The 21,194-nt window shown below is 38.0% G+C and overlaps 1 protein-coding gene across 1 annotated transcript in view; it reads left to right on the top strand.

The window, feature by feature from the left end:
- LOC123762850 (trichohyalin) overlaps positions 1–20,578 on the top strand; it is a 188,387-nt gene extending 167,809 nt beyond the window's left edge. Inside the window, exons 13-15 of the mRNA XM_045749605.2 lie at positions 39–1,196; positions 2,453–2,491; positions 15,966–20,578. Coding sequence (XP_045605561.2) covers positions 39–1,196; positions 2,453–2,491; positions 15,966–18,827 — 4,059 coding nt within the window. The 3' untranslated portion in view covers positions 18,828–20,578. The remainder of the gene's footprint in view (positions 1–38; positions 1,197–2,452; positions 2,492–15,965) is intronic.
- The last annotated feature ends 616 nt before the right edge of the window (positions 20,579–21,194 follow it).

Genomic DNA, 21,194 nt, shown 5'->3' with positions numbered 1-21,194 from the left:
AACTTGTTTTAATTGTAATTACTTCTTTGTTTCATCAGGACATAACAACAATGCTGGATGATTCCAATGTCCCACGCATTAGTGAATATTCTTCTGCCAGCAACTCTCCATCACATAAGGTCACAGCTGAGGAGTTTGAAGCCATTGCATATAAAATTGAAGCGGAATACAGAAGAAAATTAATGATGGATGAACCCAAAGATAAAGATAAGAAGGCTCACAAGAAGAAGAAAAGGAAAAATGGAAATGGAGGAGATGGAGAAGAAGAACCAAAGAAGAAAAAATTGAAAAAAGAGAAAAAACCAGAAAATGATAAGGAAAGTTTAGACAATACTAAAGAACTATTTAAAGATATTAAGGATGGAAGAATAAAGCCAGGGGCTATTATCAAATCAAAAGATATTGCCAAGAAGGAGGGTGTTGTAAAAAAAGAAACCAAAAGCTCAACAGAGGGTAAGCCAAAAGCAAAGACCAACCCTTTCGGCAAGATAAATAAGCAAGAGCATTCAAAGTTGACCACACTCATAGCAAAAGCCAAAGAGTCACGAATTGGGTTAGTACCGAATAGCGAAGTAGGGGATAGTCCCAAACTTAGTCTAGGTAGTATTATCCTCTCAGGAGACATCGGCACAGGTATTAAATCATCACGTGAAGCTAACAGCACAGATGAAGAAGAAAAATGGGAACCAAAAGAGAAATGGGATAGCCCATGGGAAAATAGGTGGGAAAAAGTTCCAGAAAAGGAGGAAGCTCCATCTATAAGAGAAGAGGAAGAGAAAGAAGAAATCCCAGAGGTAGAAGAATTCACAGAGAGAATAAGTGAAGAGCCGCCACCAACACCAAGGGCTCCAGAAATAAAGCAAGAGCGAGCAACTCCTAATTTGAGTGCCTGGTTTAAGGCCTTTGGTACTCCCAAGCTCTCCTCAGCAGGTCCTAAGAAGATGCCGGATGAGCAGATGGACAGTCCGAAGGAAGTAGATGATAATGAAATAATTAATGTTGATGATGAAGGTGAAGTAGAAGAAGCTGAGCCAAACATACTGAATGAACCTCCTCCATCACTACTGCCACCACCAAGTCCAGAACCTCCAGTTTCTCCAGAGCCACCAATCTCTCCAGAGAAACCACCCGAGACTCCGTGGTATGAGAAATTAGATGAAAAATTAGAAGATGAACCAATCTGGAAGAAAATGAAGGTATGATCTTTTTTATTTACATAAATAATTTATACTGATGAACACACATCATATGATAGAATATAGGGAAGACAGGACATCATGAGCGTAGCTCTCATCCTACAACTACACTTGGTTAATTACATTCAGTATATAATTATACACATATACACGTTCTATTTATCACACTTTATTCCAGATGAGAAGAAGTAGAACAATGGGTCACATATGAAAAATGGAAATATAGATGAATCAGAGAGATTTAATGTGGGTGATGAGCTAACTGGGAGTTAAGGTGGTGGAAACCACAGAGATTCAAAATTTTAAGACCAAGTACGATAGTGTGCTAGAATGTAGATAAATAAATGTATTAGGTTATTAATAGCGTTGAAGGGATATACAATATAAATAAGCACATACATACACACACACACACACAGGAACATGCATATATATATGTCTGTAATTTTACTCTTAAACCATTGCCACACACTGTATGCAAGTATATTTTTAAATAAAAGTTCATCCAGTGTATGTATGTGTGTGTGTATGTATGTTAGTATATTTTGGTAGCAGTCTTTCCTGTAGACATATATTATTAAATATGACCGAAAAAGTAAGATTAATAATTCTAACACGAATTTTCTTGATCTTTCGTACGTTTCTTTTCACTGATGGTGGTAATTCAAAAATCAATTCTCGAAAACATGCATATATATATGTCTGTAATTTTCTTAATAAAATAAAAATGAATTTTGGAGAATTGATTTTTGAATTACCACCAACAGTGAAAAGAAACGTACGAAAGATCGAGAAAATTCGTGTTAGAATTATTAATCTTACTTTTTCGGTCATATTTAATAATGTATATATATGTATGTATGTGTATAATTTTGACTATTTTGAGTCTTAAAAATATAATTATTGTATTATGAAAAATAAAAGAAAATTCAAAAGGCATTGATGGAGCACACTTTTTCAAGCTAGTAGTTTGTGTTCCTTCCTGAACTAGCTACTTTGACCCGACCTTAGGCATACACAGCATTACTGTACACGATAAATCTCTCAATGTGATTATGTAACATTCATCGGGTTCTTTGGATTTTAAAAAACATTTATCTCTTAGTGCATCAAGTATTTTTAAAGCTCTTCAAAATGATCTTATCTTAATCAATTCTTCTTAATTAAAGTGACTTTCTTATAATGATTGACATACCATTCCCATGCTTTTTAATACAATACATACAACAGTATTTCACTTTCCAATTTTTCACTAGATGGAAGACCAAGAATATGCGATTCGGGACTGCAGTATGGTAAGATTTCAGCAATAATAAACATTATTTTCTCTACAATTAATATTTAATATTTCTCTATAATTTGTTTACCTTAATGAATTATAAGAGTATATCAAAAGAATAAATGTTTTTTGACAAAAATGGTCAATAGACAATGAATAATGAATATAGTATGAAGCACCAATTGTGTTCTGTTCCTTGCATTCTTCAAGGCAAAGAGGTGACCATACATCGCAGATAATTGCCACGGATAGTAACACTTGTTTATTCTTATGCAAGTATTGTCTGAGTTGGCACTGTACCTTGTTTTGTTTAGTGTGGTTGTTGAACACGGATTAAAATGTTCGTTCTGTAAATAAATTGAGAGATAAGGATGAATAGCAGGTCTATGTAGAGGACAGTTGTGATCCATAGCATGCACAGGGCTAGTTACATACCATCCTAGGTTCCTGCTAAATTCACTACCTTATGTCCAAATGATTACTATCTGAGCTCAAGCATAGTTTTAGATGTCAAATTATTTAGTGCTTTTATCCTATTCTGTTACTGTACCTGTGTCCTTCACTTCTACCGTGTTATTATTATCATTATTATTATTATTATAATTATTATAATTATTATTACTGTATTTTTATGTTTTGTTTTTGCTTGTGGGGCTAAGTGCTTTATTCAGTATTTATTTCACTGATAGTCTGACACATACTTACTCAATATAATCTTGCACATGCTGCTAGCTTTATTAATAATTTAATTTTTATTTTTAAGAACATAGTTATTTATTTTTCTAATGCAGCCAAAGTTCTCTTATCTAGTGGGAGAAATGCATTTTCTCACATTTTAGATTTGTATAATTCATGGTTTATGTCAAATTCTTCAGAATTTGTTTGACTGTACTGTGAGTTGTGTCATTACCGTGTGTGGTAGTGCTCATTGGCCTATCTTAATGAAAACTTTTTTGCCTTATAAGCTCAGTTAAATAGTTTGCTAAGATGACCCAAGTCACACATAAAATGTAATGATAATGACAGCGTTGCAGTCCATCCTGGATCCTTACCAGGACGGACTGAAATGTTGTCATTTTCGTGTCGTATGTGTGAGTTGGGTTACTCACCCACGTTATTGGGACTTATTCTCTTCAGTTTGATAAGATATCAAGAGATATATTAGATTATGAAAAAGAAAGATTAATAGTACTTATAATAATGTACCACTGAATAGATTTGAAATTTGATCTCAGCCTGGTCATAGATATCATGCATTTCAATTTGTATTGTCATGAAGTTTGCCACTTTAGAAGTGTGAAATGAATGAAATATGCATACTCTATCAAAATACAGTTTGTAATAATATTGTATAAGATCATTATTAATTTATTTGACACAAAAAGAGCTTTAACTCTTTGTGCAGCCAATTCCAAGCAAGGTGTTACAAATCTTGCACCCAGTTTAGTGTTAATAAAATCAGACATTTAAGTAGAATATTAAAAAATTATTATTTTTTAATTGGTTTATTAAAAAACCAGCGTTGAATGTAATGAAACGCCATTTTCTGGGTGAACCCCAGATGCTCCCTGAAGCTATCGGACTGATATATGCTATATTAGTCTAGGGCATCAGTTAAAGGAGTTCAACCTACCAAGGACCACGAGCCAGAACCTGGCCTCCTCAGAGAGGCATAGGGAGCAGTGGCCCATGGAAAACCCTGTGTGTTTTGGAGCATTCCATGTCTGCCATTGACCAGGGTTAGGCACCCAGTAAGATAGGCACAACAAAACAGACCCCACTTAGTAAGAAATTGCAAATGAAGACCAGACAGAGAGGTAGAACTTCCTAAAACCTAAAGAAACAAGCAAACATCATACAGCACTGCTGTGCCGGCTACTCGCACTTCGGTTCGGAGGCTAAGCATCAAAATACAAAAACTGCCAAACGGAGGGAGGGAGGGAGGGTGCCATAGAGCCTCAGGGGCTCACCCAGAAAATGGCATTTCATTACAGTACATTCAATGCTTGTTTTCTGTGGGAAGCCCCTCCGGCTTCCTGGAGGTATCTAACCAAAGACAAGTAAAAGAGAGACTTACCCGGGAGGTGGCTGCCACGCTTATCAATTCGAAGGCAAGACAACTGGCTGCAGCCTGCGACCCAAAGCGCATCCCCGGCCACAGAAGCCGTAGCGTGCAGATAACAGCATAGGGCCGCAACCGTACACAACACATAATGCACCCCCGGCCTGACTAACCAAGCATCAGTGACCCAAAGGCCCCTCCGGAAGCCCGCCATCTCATTTTTCACCAGAAAAGAAAGAGACGGTTGCAACCAACCAAACAAACCAACTACCAGGACTGAAAGAGCAAAAACCCCTGTGCTGGAGGAGAGCATGAAGCTCACCAACCCGACCTCCGGAGGCCAATGCCAACAGAAACAGAACCTTGCAAAAACAATCTTAAACTGAAGGAGCCATCACAAACTGAGGAGAGGAGAGAAAAGAGTGCACCTAGTTTAAGGACCAGGATGGCTCAGGCAGCGCATGAGCAGGCCGGAGGTGAAACAAAGCCTGAGAAAACTTACGGAACTGGGCAGAAGTGACATCCATCTAGAATGCAAGCTGGAGTGGCTATGCCAGCACTGCACGATAAAAGGCAACAGTATTGGATATCAAATGACAGTCCTGAAAAGCAAAGAAAGAAAGGACAAAACAAAACTCGATCAGAAACTGAAGACAATCTATGAAGAGAGAGAAAAAATGGCGAAAAGAACACCAGGAGACTTCATACTGTTGCCGAGACGAAGCTCGTAGGTGGGACATCATCAAACAAGCTACCTGATCACCAGACAAATGGTGATAGAGATGTCTCAAAAAGACCAGATGTGACGAGCGGAGGAGTAGAACGAACCAGCCATGTACTGGACCGGTCCAATCTGCTGAAAGAGGCAGAGCCTCAGAAAATGCCCCAAATTTGGACACTGAGCAGGATAAAGAAAGCATAAAACAGCTTCTGAAACAATGTTGGAACATCAGTGTTGAAAGCCAAAAAAAGTCGCTCTGCTAAGGATGACCTCATCAAACCATAATTAACACTAACGTTTATTTAAATTAATGACAAGGAACCTGGGGAAACAGTACTTAACTTGATGTGCTTGTATTGTTGAGTAATCCTGTGGTATTCCTGTATCCTCTGAGCCAACCCACCAACTCAATTGTCAGCCAGCCAACTAACAAGCAGGCCAACCTGTTAACTAAGTTATTATTAAGCCAACCAGCTAACCAACTAACAAGCAGGCCAACCTGTTAACTAAGTTATTATTAAGCCAACCAGCCAATCAGCTAACCAACTAACCAGCCAATCAACTAACCAGCCAATCAACTAACCAGCCAATCAACTAACTAGCCAACCAGCTAATCAGCTAACCAGCCAACTAATTGACTAGCTAACCATGTAACTCACTCACTCACTCACTACAAAAATCTACAAAAGCTACAATCTACAAAAGTGGCAGCAAGGAAGACCCCCTCAATTATAGACCTGTATCATTGACTAGTGTAATAGTGAAAGTATTGGAAAAACTAATCAAAACTAAATGGGTAGAACACCTGGTTTTTTAATTATATAATATCAGACAGACAGTATGGTTTTCAATCTGGAAGATCCTGTGTATCGAATTTACTCAGTTTCTATGATCGAGCCACAGAGATTTTCCAGGAAAGAGATGGTTGAGTTGACTGCATCTATCTGGACCTAAAAAAGGCTTTCAACAGAGTTCTACATAAGAGGTTGTTCTGGAAACTGGAAAAGATTGGATGGGTGACAGGTAAGCTTCTAACATGGATGAAAAATTTCCTGACTGATAGAAAAATGAGGGCAGTAATCAGAGGCAATGTATCGGACTGGAGAAATGTCTCAAGTGGAGTACCACAGGGTTCAGTTTTTGCACCAGTGATGTTTATTGTCTACATAAATGATCTACCAGTTGGTATACAAAATTATATGAACATATTTGCTGATGATGCTAAGATAATAGGAAGAATAAGAAACTTAGATGATTGTCATGCCCTTCAAGATGACCTGGACAAAATAAGTACTGTATATGGAGCAAATGGAATTTAATGATAATAAATACCATGTTATGGAATGTGGAATAGGAGACCATAGACCCCACGCAACCTATATATTATGTGAGAAATCTTTAAAGCATTCTGATAAAGAGATCTAGGGGTGGTTCTAGATAGAAAACTATCACCTGAGGACCAGATAAAGAACGTTGTGCGAGGAGCCTATGCCACGCTTTCTAACTTCAGAATTGCTTTTAAATACATGGATGGCAATATACTAAAGAAATTGTTCACGACTTTTGTTAGGCCAAAGCTAGTATATGCAGCAGTTGTTTGGTGCCCATATCTTAAGCAGCACATCAACAAACTGGAAAAGGTGCAAAGATATGCTACTAAGTGGCTCACAGAACTGAAGGGCAAGAGCTGTGAGGAGAGGTTAGAGGCATTAAATATGCCAAAACTAGAAGACAGAAGAAAAAGAGGTGATATGATCACTACGTACAAAATAGTAACAGGAATTGATAAAATTGATAGGGAAGATTTCCTGAGACCCGGAGCTTCAAGAACAAGAGGTCATAGATTTAAACTAACGAAACAAAGCTGCCAAAGAAATATAAGAAAATTCACTTTCGCAAACAGAGTGGTAGACGGTTGGAACAAGTTAGGTGAGAAGGTGGTGGAGGCCAAGACCATCAGTAGTTTCAAAGCGTTATATGACAAAGAGTGCTGGGAAGACGGGACACCACGAGCGTAGTTCTCATCCTGTAACTACACTTAGGTAATTACACACACACACACACACACTTATGTCAGTCATAAATCACACACTAATATGGCTTATGTCACTTATGTATACCACTTATGTCAGACCAATCCTGAAATATGCAGCTCCAGCCTGGAGTCCATACCTAGTTAAACACAGGACAAAGTTAGAGAAGAATCGGCAGTATGCCACCAGGCTCGTCTCGGAACCGAGAGGAATGAGCTACGAGGAAAGGCTAAAGGAGCTCAACCTCACGTCCCTTGAAAACAGAAGAGTAAGGGGAGACATGATAACCACCTACAAAATTCTCAGGGGAATTGACAGGGTGGACAAAGACAAACTCTTCAGCATGGGTGGAACACGAACAAGGGGACACAGGTGGAAACTTAGTACCCAGATGAGCCACAGAGACGTTAGAAAGAATTTTTTCAGTGTCAGGGTAATTAACAAATGGAATGCATGCATTAAGTAGTGTTGTGGTGGAGGCAGACTCCATACACAGTTTCAAATGTAGATATGATAGAGCCCAATAGGCTCAGGAATCTGTACACCAGTTGATTGACAGTTGAGAGACAGGACCAAAGAGCCAGAGCTCAACTCCCGCAAACACAACTAGGTGAGTACAACTAGGTGAGTACACTGAACAAACCTTTATGACATTTTTTTCTTTTTTCAAATTTGCTCAATTTTTTTAATTTTTCTTTTTTATAGAAAAATGTTCATTCAGTGTATGTCAGGTAGGCTGCTCCATTTTGTATAAAAAAAATAAAAAAATAAAATAAAAAAATTGAACAAATTTGAAAAAAGGAAAAATGTTATAAAGGTTCATTCAGTGTTTGTCAGGTTTGTCTCCATTAATGAAATTTTTTTTTATTATTCATATTTGTTCAGTTTGGTTTGTATTTTTCATTTTTTTTTATTAATAATGGAGCAGCCTACCTGACACACTGAATGAACCTTTCTGACATTTTTCTTTTTTTCAAATTTGTTCAGTTTTTTATTTTTTATTTTTTTTTGTTATACAAAATGGAGCTGCCTACCTGACAATCACTGAACAAACCTTTATGACATTTTTTTTTTCATATTTCAATTTTTTTTAATTTTTAATATTTTTTTAGAAAATGTAGCAGCCTACCTGACATTCACTGAACGAACCTTTTTAACATTTGTTCTTTTTTCAATTTTTTTTCTAATTTTGTCTAAAAAACAAAAGTCAATGCTTTGCAACATTACAGCAGTCATCCCCTTTACATCCCAGCATCATTAGCATCTTAAAAAAAAAAAAAAGTTATTTGCATCGTCGGAGGTGTTCGAGAATTTGCGAGAACCAGTGGGAACGCTAGGAAGCACCAATTGCTTTTCTTGTTAATCAAGCGAAAGCTCGTCAGTCGAGGCAAATTTTCGCCGAGTGGCGCGCTCGTTATTCGAAATGCTCGTCGATTGAGGCGCTCGTCACTCGAGGTTCTATTGTACAGTACTGCAGAACTACAATGTGCAATACTACACTGTACAGTAGTACATTGTGCAGTACTACACCGTACACTTTTCACAGTACTATTTTGTACAGTATTATAGCTATATAGTGCTGCCACTGCATTAACATGACCAGCCTGTTCTAGAAAGGTAAGTAAATTATTCAGTTTTGTATGCTTATACATTCTAATTAAAATGTATATGCCACCAGAATCATTTATATATTATTTGTCAAAATATGCAGAAATATGTACATATTGTATCTCTTGCTATTACTCTACTACAAAATATAGTGATAATGGCCAAATAAGGGTAATTTCAATCTCTATAATCCAGATCAGGCTTGGAACAATATGGTCTACATTTTACTTACACTATGTAAGTAAATGGAATATATCTTCACTGGCAAAGAAAATATTTGAAAGGCCAGCAGTCAATGTAATTAAATTTATATTTGTGGCAAGTCCCTCGGTATCTCCCAGAGCAACATACATTGTGAGTGTTTTTATTATTACTTACTTACGTTTTGTATCAGTGACTTTTTATATTATTTACTTACATTTATTTATGCATAAATAAATAAATAAATAAATGTAAGTAAATAATATAAAAAGTCACTGATACAAAACGTAAGTAAGTAATAATAAAAACACTCACAATGTATGTTGCTCTGGGAGATACCGAGGGACTTGCCAGAAATATAAATTTAATTACATTGACTGCTGGCCTTTCAAATATTTTCTTTGCCAGTGAAGATATATTCCATTCAGTATTTTACTATTCAAAAATGTAAGAAAAAAAAAAAAAAAATCCAAAGTCAACATGATTATGAATCTGTAGTTTACTGCAATGTAAGTCGTTGAGCATTTTTAATGATTTTGAAGGTAAAGGAAATGCCCAATATGTGCGTAAGTGTATTAAAACCAAATTTTCATATGCAACCTACATCCTTTTTCAAGGTGCTGTAAACAGTGTTCAGAATGTTGTTTACAGCACCTTGAGAAATTATGTAGGTTGCATCCGAAAATTTGGTTTTAATACACTTACACATACAGTATATCCGGTCTTTTCTCTTCATTCAAGCATTACGGCATTGTAGTAAGTTTCTCTAATGTTTTTTGTGGGTTCTAAACCTCAGGCTGGCCTGCAGTTTCTAATGCTAATACAATACATACTACATTGTTCAAGTTGGAAATGACTTTCCTAGAAAAAACACCATTATTAGATGAAATACTGTACCTGGATCATTTGCGCTATTTCTTATGGACTACATTAGCCTTCCTAGATATTTGCTAATTACATGAATTATTACAAAATCTAGTGAAAACCAATCAAATGTAACCAAGTTGCATTATTTTTTACTTTGGACAATTCAGGGTAAAGCCACATTATGATTTTTAATTTCATTCCTAATTTCAGAATCCAGAAGTTTAAAAACCCAAGATCTGTATACAGAAGTAGTGTAAAATCTAGGCGAGTAATTCTTAAACTATAACTCTGGAATAATGTAATACTGTAGCTCTCACCTTTTTAAAGGAACTTGAAATTACACTTCATATTTGTTATTTTGTGGTCTGTATTTGCAGTCTTTCTATAGAGTAAGGATTGGCATTATCTGATGACCAAAATATGATTAATGAATGACCCTTCTAGAAAACAAGGTAATCTCAGTCTCAAAATGAAAAGCTGGACGAAGGCTACAGGGAAGATAAATAATATTTGTTTTATATACAGTATCTGTATCACAATATACTGTAGAGTAAAATATAACATGTTTCCAAATACACATAAGGTATACTGTATACTGTAATAAATAAATTTTATTCATAAATGTTTTTAAATGTACTGTATATTTGTTTTAGCAGTAACTTAAAGTAATTATAATAGTTTACCTAAAACTAATTTTGTCAGAACTTTACCAGTTATATAATACTGTAGTTACCAAACAAAATATGATTACAGTTCTCATATAAAGTTTACAGGTTGAGTAGTTGTTGAGTTCATAATTACTAGCATGAGTACAGTAGAATATTGCTATTCACAGGGGGATATATTCATGAAACACCCAAAAAGGGTGAAATTCAGAGTGCTAAAGCCAAGGGATTATTGAAAATGGGGAATAAGTTTGCTGACAAAAATAACCATGCATTGGCACCCCAAATTTGGAACTTCTGTACTGTATATTGGTTCAGAGCCGGTATGGACTCCCAAATAGTCTGGCTTTCTGAAGATCGTATTTGGTAATTTTTGGACATTTCATTGCCAAATTGTTTGGAGTTTTCTTATAGCAACTGATACAATACACCTTTCTACATATTTAGACATGCAAATAATATATAAGCAATGTTTTGGTTTTAATGTCAAACTGTTTTAATTTACATTAACATTTATTTGTTAATTGAATATTTTGTAGCACAGGCTGGTCTTGGTTCAACCTCTCTTGAATAGTACATCGTATTTTGACATGTAAATCCTCAACAGCCAAAATGTGATGTACTAGAAATCATAGCGGCTCGCAAAATTTGTGAAGCTGTCCCTTTTATCATAAGGTTGGGGAAATTTAGTACATCATTTTTGTGACGTGACAGCACGTGAGGATGGGCTGCTTAGTTATCCAATGGTAGCAAAATGCAGTTACAGTAATTTGTATGATGGCCTTAAAGTTTTTCAACAGATATTTCACCACCACTGCTCACTATAACTGATAAACTCCATGATTTGTCTTCTTTAATGTCAAACAGTACTAGTATCTATGGCAAATTCTTCTACCAGCCACTTCACTAATGTTTGCTTCAATCACAGAATAATTGGAAATAATTATTTAAAATTAAAATTTTGATAGGCAATTTGATAGTAAAATTGGTCTGTTATTTAGATGTACAGTACAGTACATGTCTTTCTTATATTGAAGTCTGGATTTTTTTGGGTTCCACTATGTTTTGAAAAGAATAAATAATGTTAAAATGGAAGAAACAAGTGATGATTTTGTGTAGATGTTTGTAATTACTGTACCTAAGTAATTTTGTATTTTGTAAGTTTCTTGCCCGAAACACTGTGCGTATTAGTGGCTTTAAGCATAGTATTTACTAGCTCTATCTAGAAATCCAACATTTTGTTTGTAACTCATTGTGAATGTATGTACTTTTACCTGAATATACATTTATTATTATTATTATTATAAGTGGTAATTACAAACTCCTATACAAAATGATCACATTTTGTACATTTTAACATTATTGTACTTACCTAAGTGTAAATACAGGATGAGAGTTATGCACATGGTGTCCTGCCTTCCAGTATATAATGCTTTGAAACTACTCTATGTCTCTGTCATATGATGCTTTGAAACTACTTACGGGTTGGGCATTCACTGCTTCCTCGCTTAACTTTCCCAATCGTCCATCACTCTGTTTGGAAAGGAGAAGTTTCTAATATTTTTTTCTGGGGGGAGCCCCATCGGCTCCCCAGAGCTATCCAGACTGAATGGATATGTATAACTTTCTGGCATCAGTCAGTGTGCACGGAGTTCTTGCCTACTGGGGACCATGGGCCAGAACTTGGCCCCCTCAAGAGAGGCACGAGGAGCAATGGCCTATAGAAACCCCCATGTGGTTGGGAGCAATCTATGTCTGCCATCGACTGGATCTGGCACCCAGAAAGGTAGGCGCCCCAAAACAAACTCCTATTCTGGTGAAACTATTTCTACCAAAAGCCAAATAAGTGAACAGAACTCCCCAAACGAAAATTAGCAAATGAGCATGACGTCATCATGTTGTCGCGGTGCTGTCTGTGCAATCCCCCCTCCTCCCCGGGAGGGGGAAGGGGGAGCCCCAGACCATCACACTGGCGATCCACCCTGCAGTTCTCAGGCTGATGTGCTACTGGCGTGGTCTTGTGCCTCTGGCTCCAGCGATTTGTATCAGATTCTGTGCCTTGTGGCGTGGACTGTCTCTACTGGGGGTGTGTGAGCCAGGAGTAATATTCTTCGGTACTCGGGCTGCATGCGCCTAGGGCCACCTTTCCTAGATGCCCTGTAAGTACTACCCTTGGGGCATGGGGGCCACCTTCCACAAGTCACCTCGGGATCTACTCTTGCTGTGTCTTTTACTGCTCGGTACTTGGCTGCCCTTTGAGTCAACTGGGGTATTTGTTGCCCATGTTTGCTTCTGGTTAGGGGGTAGTATTCGTCACTTGTAGGGGCGTGGGGTACCGCACAACTAGTTTTTACTTCTGGCTCTGGCAGCTGGCAGCTGGCTCTGTTCCACCTGGGTACGTTGTCCTCTTGCGGGGGTTTTGCTTTTGCTTTTGTTTTCTGCCTGGTGAGGAGGGTCTGTCTTGGTGGTTGCCCCTTCTGTGTTAGAACTGCAGCTTCAGACTTGAAGCTGCAGTTTTCAAGAATTCCTCTGTCAATTTTATTTCTTCTTGTTACTATTTTGCATATAGTGATCATATCTCTCTTCTGTCTTCCAGCATGGGCAAATTCAACACCTCTAGCCTTTTCTCATAGATCTTGCTTTTCAGTTCTAAAAACCATTTATTAACATGAAAAGCTGCTAAACTTCCAAAGCTACTAACCAACTTCTACATTTAGTAGTTGAAAAGTATAGCATATGCTCTTTGCACAGTGTTCTTTATGTAGTCCTCTCTTGATAGTTTACTATTCAGAACAACCCCTAGATCTTTTTCTTTGTCAGAGTTCTTTAATTTCTTTCCACATAATTTATTGAGTTATGTGTGGCCTATTTTCTATTCCACATTCCATAACATGGCATTTATTCACATTGAATTCTATTTGCCAAGAGATGCTCCATACACTTATTTTGTCCAGTTCATCTTGAATGGCATGACAATTGTATGTGTCTTATCTTCCTTAGTAGCTTAGCATCATAAACAAACACATTCATATAATCTGTGTTAGAGTGCATATTTAATTACCAAACTGTATAGTACAGTACAGGGATCATAAGTATGTTTGCTGATATTGTTAAGATAATAGGGAAGATAAGAAACTTAGATGATTGCTATGCCCTTCAAAAAGACCTGGACAAAATAAGTGTATGGAGTACCACTTGGCAAATGGAATTTTATGTGAATAAAGCCATGTTTTGGAATGTGGAATAAGAGAACATAGACCCCCACACAGCCTATAAATTATGTGTAGGACCCTATAAATAACCTATAAAGAATTCTGATAAAGAAAGAGATCTAGGGGGTGGCTCTAGACAGAAAACTATCACCTGAGGACTACATAAAGAACATCGTGCAAAGAGCCTATGCTACACTTTCTAACTTCAGAATTGTTTTTAAATACATGGATGGTGAAATACTAAAGAAATTGTTCACGCCTTTTGTTAGACCAAAGCTGGAATATCTAGCAGTTGTATGGTGACCATATTAGTACGAGGTCCGTACCTCATTGCTTGCAATATTCAGGTTTGCCATTTTAATTCAAGCCTATGTCTTTTGGCTTTTGGTTGAGTGGTTGTGATGGAACCTGAAATCCGCCTGCATGGAGTTTCTACTGGGCAGGGTTTGACTGTGGGCATTACTGTATACTGATTCCTCCTGTTATGTCACTGCTGGGACCCATTGGAAAACCATTAGTTTGCCCTTCTTTGGCTCTTGCATCCTCAGCTTCCTTTTCAAACTTCAGTTCGATGGCACCTTCCTTCCAGTGCCATGGAACACATTGAGTGAACACTTGATGTGTTCACTGATGCCTCAGCTCACCAAGACTTCTAGGGTTGCTAGTTAGGCCCACTCCTTCAGGTGCATAGCACAGTGCACGAGTTTATGGCAGTGTGGCACACTCTTTGGAGTGTCCAAGCTCTGTTCTCCAGCTCTATTTCAACTCCTACCCAGTAGTTCATTTTATAAACATGGGGGTCTTGCTTTGGAGCTGGACTCTGCAAATAGCTTGGTTTCTGGATAATATTGAGTTCAGTTCTCCACGCGGTTCATGTGTGGGGTGTGTCCATTGATCTCATGGGTGGTCGCTCTCACTTCTATCCTATTTCACAAAGTGGACTGTTACCACATTATAAACAGAAAGCATCCAGGGTATTCTCTTGCAGCTCGCTTTTGTTCTATAAAATTATGTTTATTAACACATTCTAGTGTAAAACAGTCTCAGTCCTCATTAAGGGTGTACTTTAATTTAATAAAGCTGTTTTTGACTTAAAACTGTCTTAAATTTTGGATAGAGGACTTTAATGGACAGTAAAAGGGCTCCATTGCATCCAGATTTTTATATTTTATATCAAAGAGTATGTGTATTATATTATGCCCGAAGTGCTTTGCATACTAGTGGCTTTATTAAATATGCATTTTATATAATGACTACAGTATTCAACCATTATACCATATTCATCTGTATCTTTTTTAAATTAAAATTTGTATTATTATTATTGCAACTGATAGATTGCACATTTTGATAACAGAATCACTTGGGAAATGTGCTTTTTAAACTATGTTACTGAATTTTATTTAAATTTTCTGCTTCAAATCTTAGTCCAGTGAATACATGAAATTTGCTCCACCTTAAGAGTGCTATTAATTCATGTTATAACTGATCACAGCACTTTTACTATCAGAATGGAATCCTTCTACTGCATTTTGATTTAGGTAGAATAAGGGCAGTTTGATCCGGATCCGCTGTAATGGTGTAAATTCTTGCATGGTGTAGAAATAGTGGGTGTAAAATCTCACCATGTAGAACCTGAGGTCTATTGCAATCTTTGATAATCTGACAATAGGGAGCAATATTTTGTAATGGTTGGGCAGTATAATCTATACTTAAAATGTTGAAAGATAACAGTTTCAACATTAGAAGTCTAAATTTTATGAGATAAATACAATACCTTATACTGTAGTCTTTTATACCTTATATTTGTCAAAAGTTTGGGAAGAATTTTGCTTTTTAATGAAATATTTCCTCTATATGTACTAGAGAAAGGAGACGAATACCTCACCTTGCAGACCATATACAGTATTGTAATCCTGTTTGCTTAGTGTGCAGTTAGCCAAAATCATACTAAACATTGAAGTTTGGTAGTACAAGCTTACTTGGGTTTTAGTAAATTCACAATACACTTATCTGCATTTGGATGTAGGTTACAATATTTTACAGTATTAAAATATATTACATTTTTATTTACATTATAGATGTTTTAGTGATAAGTGTAATTTGTACTCTTGTCTTCTACAGCCTGATGAAGAAGATGACCCGTATAAGTTTGAGGAAGAAGAGCTAGATCGTGCTCGAGAAGAGGCTAAAAAATTAGAAGTTGAACGACAGCGAAAAGCCTCGGTATCGTCTTCCGGTGTATCTGACCGCTCACCTCTTAATCATAGCTTTGACTCGGACCGTTCTCCAGCTGCATTCTCATCTGAGGGTGAACGCTCACCAATGACACGATCACCCCATACTCCCGGATTTGGCTCAAAACCATTTTCACCAGTTCCAGAAAAGTCACCAAATGTACCTGCTTATTCTCCTAGATTTGAAACGTCCTTATCAAAACCATTTCCATCCTATGATCCAGAAAAATCTAAATATCAGGCAAATGGTGCAATAAAAGTAGGTTTCTATCAAGATATGACAGACAAGACTAATGCTGACAAACCAGAAAAAAAAGCTGTCGAGCTGAAGCCAGCAGAATCACCAGTTTACAGTCCCACTGTACCATATATGAGTTCCTTCTATTCCAGCAAAGCTGAAGCTAATAAAAAGCAAAAATCTCCTGCAGGCTTTGCAAGTTTTTATAGTACATCCGATTCCAATCTCGACAAAGCCAAAGCTCCCCATTACTACTCAGCTTCTGCTCCAGCGACACCCACAAGCAAACCCTCCCCAGCTTCACTAACACCTGATTCAGCTGAAAAGACTAAATCACAGTATGGTTATTATTCATATGATACAACTAAACCCCTTACAGATCAATATAAAAATACTGGTTCAGTACCACCTCCTCCATCACAAAAGAAGCCTCAGGGGTATTTTAATACCCAAGATGCTTCAAAGAAACAGCCATCTTTATCACCAGCTGCCCACTCTGGTCCATTGTCCAGTGATTTAGCATCTCCTGGGCCAGTTACACTGCCAACACCAAGTCCAGTTATGCCCATCAAATCTGAGATGCAGCCCCTAAAAAAGAGGGCACCCATAGACCGTAGTGTTCAAGACTTCCCACCCAGTACACCAGTTGCAGTTGGGGGAGAAACCACTGTTGGTGGACCCACTCCACCATGGACAGATCCAAAATCTGTAGAAGATACTATAAATACGAGTAGTGTAGCCTCTCCTAATGTGACGGTTCCATTTTCACCACATCCATCTGCATTACCTGCCAACCTGGCCAATTTATCCCAGATTGTTTCCCGTATTACAGAGCCAGATTCTGGCAGACCTGCTGCCGAGAAAGATTCAGTCAAGACACCTACTGAACCTCAGCGGACCCCTTCCACATACCCAACTCCTGACACTGCTGTAGGGAAGGCTTTACCATCTCCTATATTTGATGTAACTGGAGGACAGACTCCTACACAAAGTCAAGTTTTAGATTTAGAACGTAGTGGAATAACTTCTGTTAATGATTTAACTAAATTGCATCAGCCAAATCTATCTGTTACTGGAATAATACCACCACCACCACCACCGCCACCAGCAACAGCAGCAGCAGTACCAGCAGACCTGACCCTGCAGTTAGATTCTGAACAGCTGCAGGACATGTCAGTGCTGCCAAATTACCATCAGCAGATTACCAGCCCACATATGCAAACACAGCCTGGTCTTGCCTCACCCCAACAGTTGTCCAAAGGTCCACAAACTCCTCAGTCCCAAATACATAGTGGTCCACAACCTCCAATAGCACACCAAAAGCTCACAGAGAGTACTCGTCCTGCTAGTCGTGACTTGCCACCTGCTCATGCCACTGATAAGTCACACATGTACCTGCAACAGAAAAGTATGTGGAGTTCCAGTTTGGCCACAAGCTTGGCTTCTAGCCTAGCTTCTAGCTTGCCGCCAAGTATTGTTACAAGTTTGGCAAACAGCTTAGGAAGTAATTTGGCAACCACCTCAGTAATTGCATCTTTGCATAAAATGGGGTCCTTACCATCTGAACGTCTCGCACAGGATCGACTAACGCAAGAACGTTTGGCTCTTGATCGTGCAGCTTTCGCTTCTCTTGCCAGTCGCACAGGGCAGGCAAATATATTTTCACATGAACTCTTGCAAAGAGGGTCAGTTAGTGCCGGACAAACTCAAGTGGGAAGTGGGCCAAGTAGTGGAGGATCTTCAGGAGGTAGTTCAGCTGGAACTCCAGCATCATCAGGTCGCTCTGCTTCTAGTTCTAGTAGTGCTGCAGGCGGGTCTTCAACAACAGCCAGCAACAGTGTAGAGTTGGGTATTGGACGTTCATATGCCAATATGATGACTGGTCAATCCTCTCCACTATTTGGCCGTGGAGAAGGTGCTCTTACTCCAGGCTCTTTGCCACGTCCACTGTCTGGTTCATCTTCCCCATTTTTACCACAGTCTCCAGGGCTGAGTGCAGCATTAGGTCTACCAGGAGCCCCTCGGACTCCCACTCCTGCCCACCAACAGTCCCATCAAAGCCTGCCTGGATTGAGCCAGGGAACTTTCCCATCTTTATCACGGGACCCAAGGGATCCTATCTCACAGTCTCACCCATCCCTTCAGATTCCCAGTCTTAATTCTATATCATCTACACAAGCTCAGACACTCAGCCACCTTAATGCTGCCAGTTTAGCATCATACTCTGGTCGCGATTCATTGGCGCTAATGAACCAAGGTAGCCGTGGATCGCTAGCGAGTGGTCTAGTAGATCCAACGTCTCAGCTTTACCAGCAGTACCTTCAGCAGCGGCAGGCCCAAGAGGAGCTGTTACTTAGATCAGCTGGTGCCCACCCTTCTCAGTTGGCTGCTCACCAGTCCATGATGCTCCAACAGGGGCTCATGAGTGCAGCTGGCTACTCCTCAGGCTACCCTCCCTCCCTTGGCCTCAGACCAGGGTCTTATCAAGGCATGAATAGACCTTGGCTCTGAAGTTGTTAACCCACCTCAAAACTGCAGGCCCACCATGGCTACAAAGAGGCCCATCTTGTTATCTGTTAATATATTTGGGTTGCTGTCATCCCAAGATTCCTGTGGTTTTGTTTTGTTTTCCAGAAATTATGGCATGCAGTGCAGCAGCCGAGTGCAATAGGTTAAGTTCTTTCCTTTGTGAAATAAGAGAACTATTTTTATATTTACTTTATCAGTATTTATAGAATATTTTTTATTTATTTATAGTTTGAAGGCATTTTTTGTTATAAATTGTAATCCTGTTAAAATTGTTTTGTTGTGATTTTAATATAATGCAAATACAGTAGAGAAATGTATGCTGCCAATAAAAAAATATAAAATTTTATTGTGCCACATGCAATGCAAGCAGCTGGTTTTATCACAAAACAGGTGGTTTATTGTACAAAAATGTGATTTAAAAGATTGAATGACTTAAGTTTAATAACTGATGTGTTAACAGCAGCTCTTAAATTGGTCAGTTGACCTGGTGGGATGATGCAGCAAACAGCCAAGTTTGTACCCATGTACATTTGACTTCTGGGAAGTTTACTTCATAATACTCACTGCATTATTATCTTATCCCTAAAATGTACCTGAAAACAACTGGGAGTGTATTTGTGTCGATGCGTCTTGAGGGACCTGGAGTGTAAGATACAGAGTGTTATGTAATGAATTACCCAAAGCTTGGTTAAAGCTGGACTGTGTTGGATCTCATTTGTCTACCCACTGGAGTGGCAGGTGTGGGGTGCAAGCCAACAGTACAAAAACCTGCCTGAGGAAGTTGTCTACCCCTGGTGGCTAGCTAGAACTGTAAATGTGATGTTGTGTTGTGGCTACCTAACCTTGAGGGCTCAGGCTCCAGGGACTACTTACCCTTCCACTACTCTGCATAATCTAAATATAACTTACATTTTTAAGAATTTTTTAAAAGAAAATTCAGTATTTCCTGCACGATGCATAATTCAAATATAAACCATTGGTAATATAATTGCTTTCCTTTCACAAAGATTCTGTTCTTAGAGGAAATTTATTTCACTTTACTAGCTGCCATATGCTAGTTTTTAATGCACATTTCATTACTAGTTCGAAAAAATTCAATTTCAACATACGGGCTATTTGAGGTAGATAACTAACAATACAGTAAAGTATGCAAGAGTAACTTGTGTATTTGTTCTACGACCACAACTTCACAAGGTTCACAAAAATTTAAGTGGTTTGTAAGTTTTATTACAGCATATATATATATATATATATATATATATATATATATATATATATATATATATATATATATATATATATGAAAACTTCTGTTTATACCACAGTGACAGCATTTGTGTTAGTACCACTGCCCGACAGTACCATAGCTTATAGTACACTGGACTTCTATTACTACAGTTTGTTGGTGCCAAAAAAAAAAAAAACCTTCCAATCTTTAACCCGATTTGTCATACTGAATGTGTGTATACTGCAGTCTGTATTACAAGTTTGACGTGACCAGTGGGTATAGGCGACCTCAAGTACTGCTGCCTGTCATCATCAAACTGTACGTAGCTCAGACTTGGGAATCACTTCGTCAGCACCAAGATATGTCCCACCGGGTGGAGTGCATTGCTGCAGCATGGGATGTACATAGCCTATTTTTTAACTATGTGTACAAATTAGTGAGATTGTATATAATATGTATATATATATATGACAAATAAGAAATAAATGCTGTTTCTATACATATATTATGACTTTAACTATCTTGTCCTCTTTCTTACCAGTTCCAGTATGATGATTGAAAAAAATTCAAGTTGCAATTATTAGTACAAATTAAGAATAAATTCGCCAATGACTGAATTTATGGAAGTGATTATAATATAGTATTTTAAGTTTATCTTATTTGCAAGGAAAATGCATCATCATGAAGTGAAGAGGCATCAACTTGTGGAGTCATGAAAATGCTCATCTCTGGGAAAAGGCAACACATTATGCCAGGGAAAACAATGTAGCAGCCAATGCCACAAGATGACTTTGATCCATCTGTGAACATATCGATAGCACAGGAATGGTAGTGAAAATGTTCATGGAAATAGTTTCATGAGGATACAAACCTTCATTATGTGGATCACTGCTACAAAATTTCACAAAGCTTAACAGGGCAGAAAACAAAGAGATGGTTTTTCACCCATAGGCTTATAAACCCATGGAACGGCCTAGCCGCTGAAGCCATTAATGGCAAATTTTTTTTACTGCAATTCAAAATCTAACTGGGTAAAATAAGGATAAATAGGAGCTTCCTGTCCTCATTGAGGTCACTAGTGAGATGGTGTCCCTAAGGTATATTTGGGTAATAATATTTTT

Source organism: Procambarus clarkii, chromosome 5, assembly GCF_040958095.1.
Source record: "Procambarus clarkii isolate CNS0578487 chromosome 5, FALCON_Pclarkii_2.0, whole genome shotgun sequence".
Lineage (NCBI taxonomy): Eukaryota > Metazoa > Arthropoda > Malacostraca > Decapoda > Cambaridae > Procambarus > Procambarus clarkii.
This window is presented reverse-complemented; position numbering and strand designations above follow the sequence as displayed.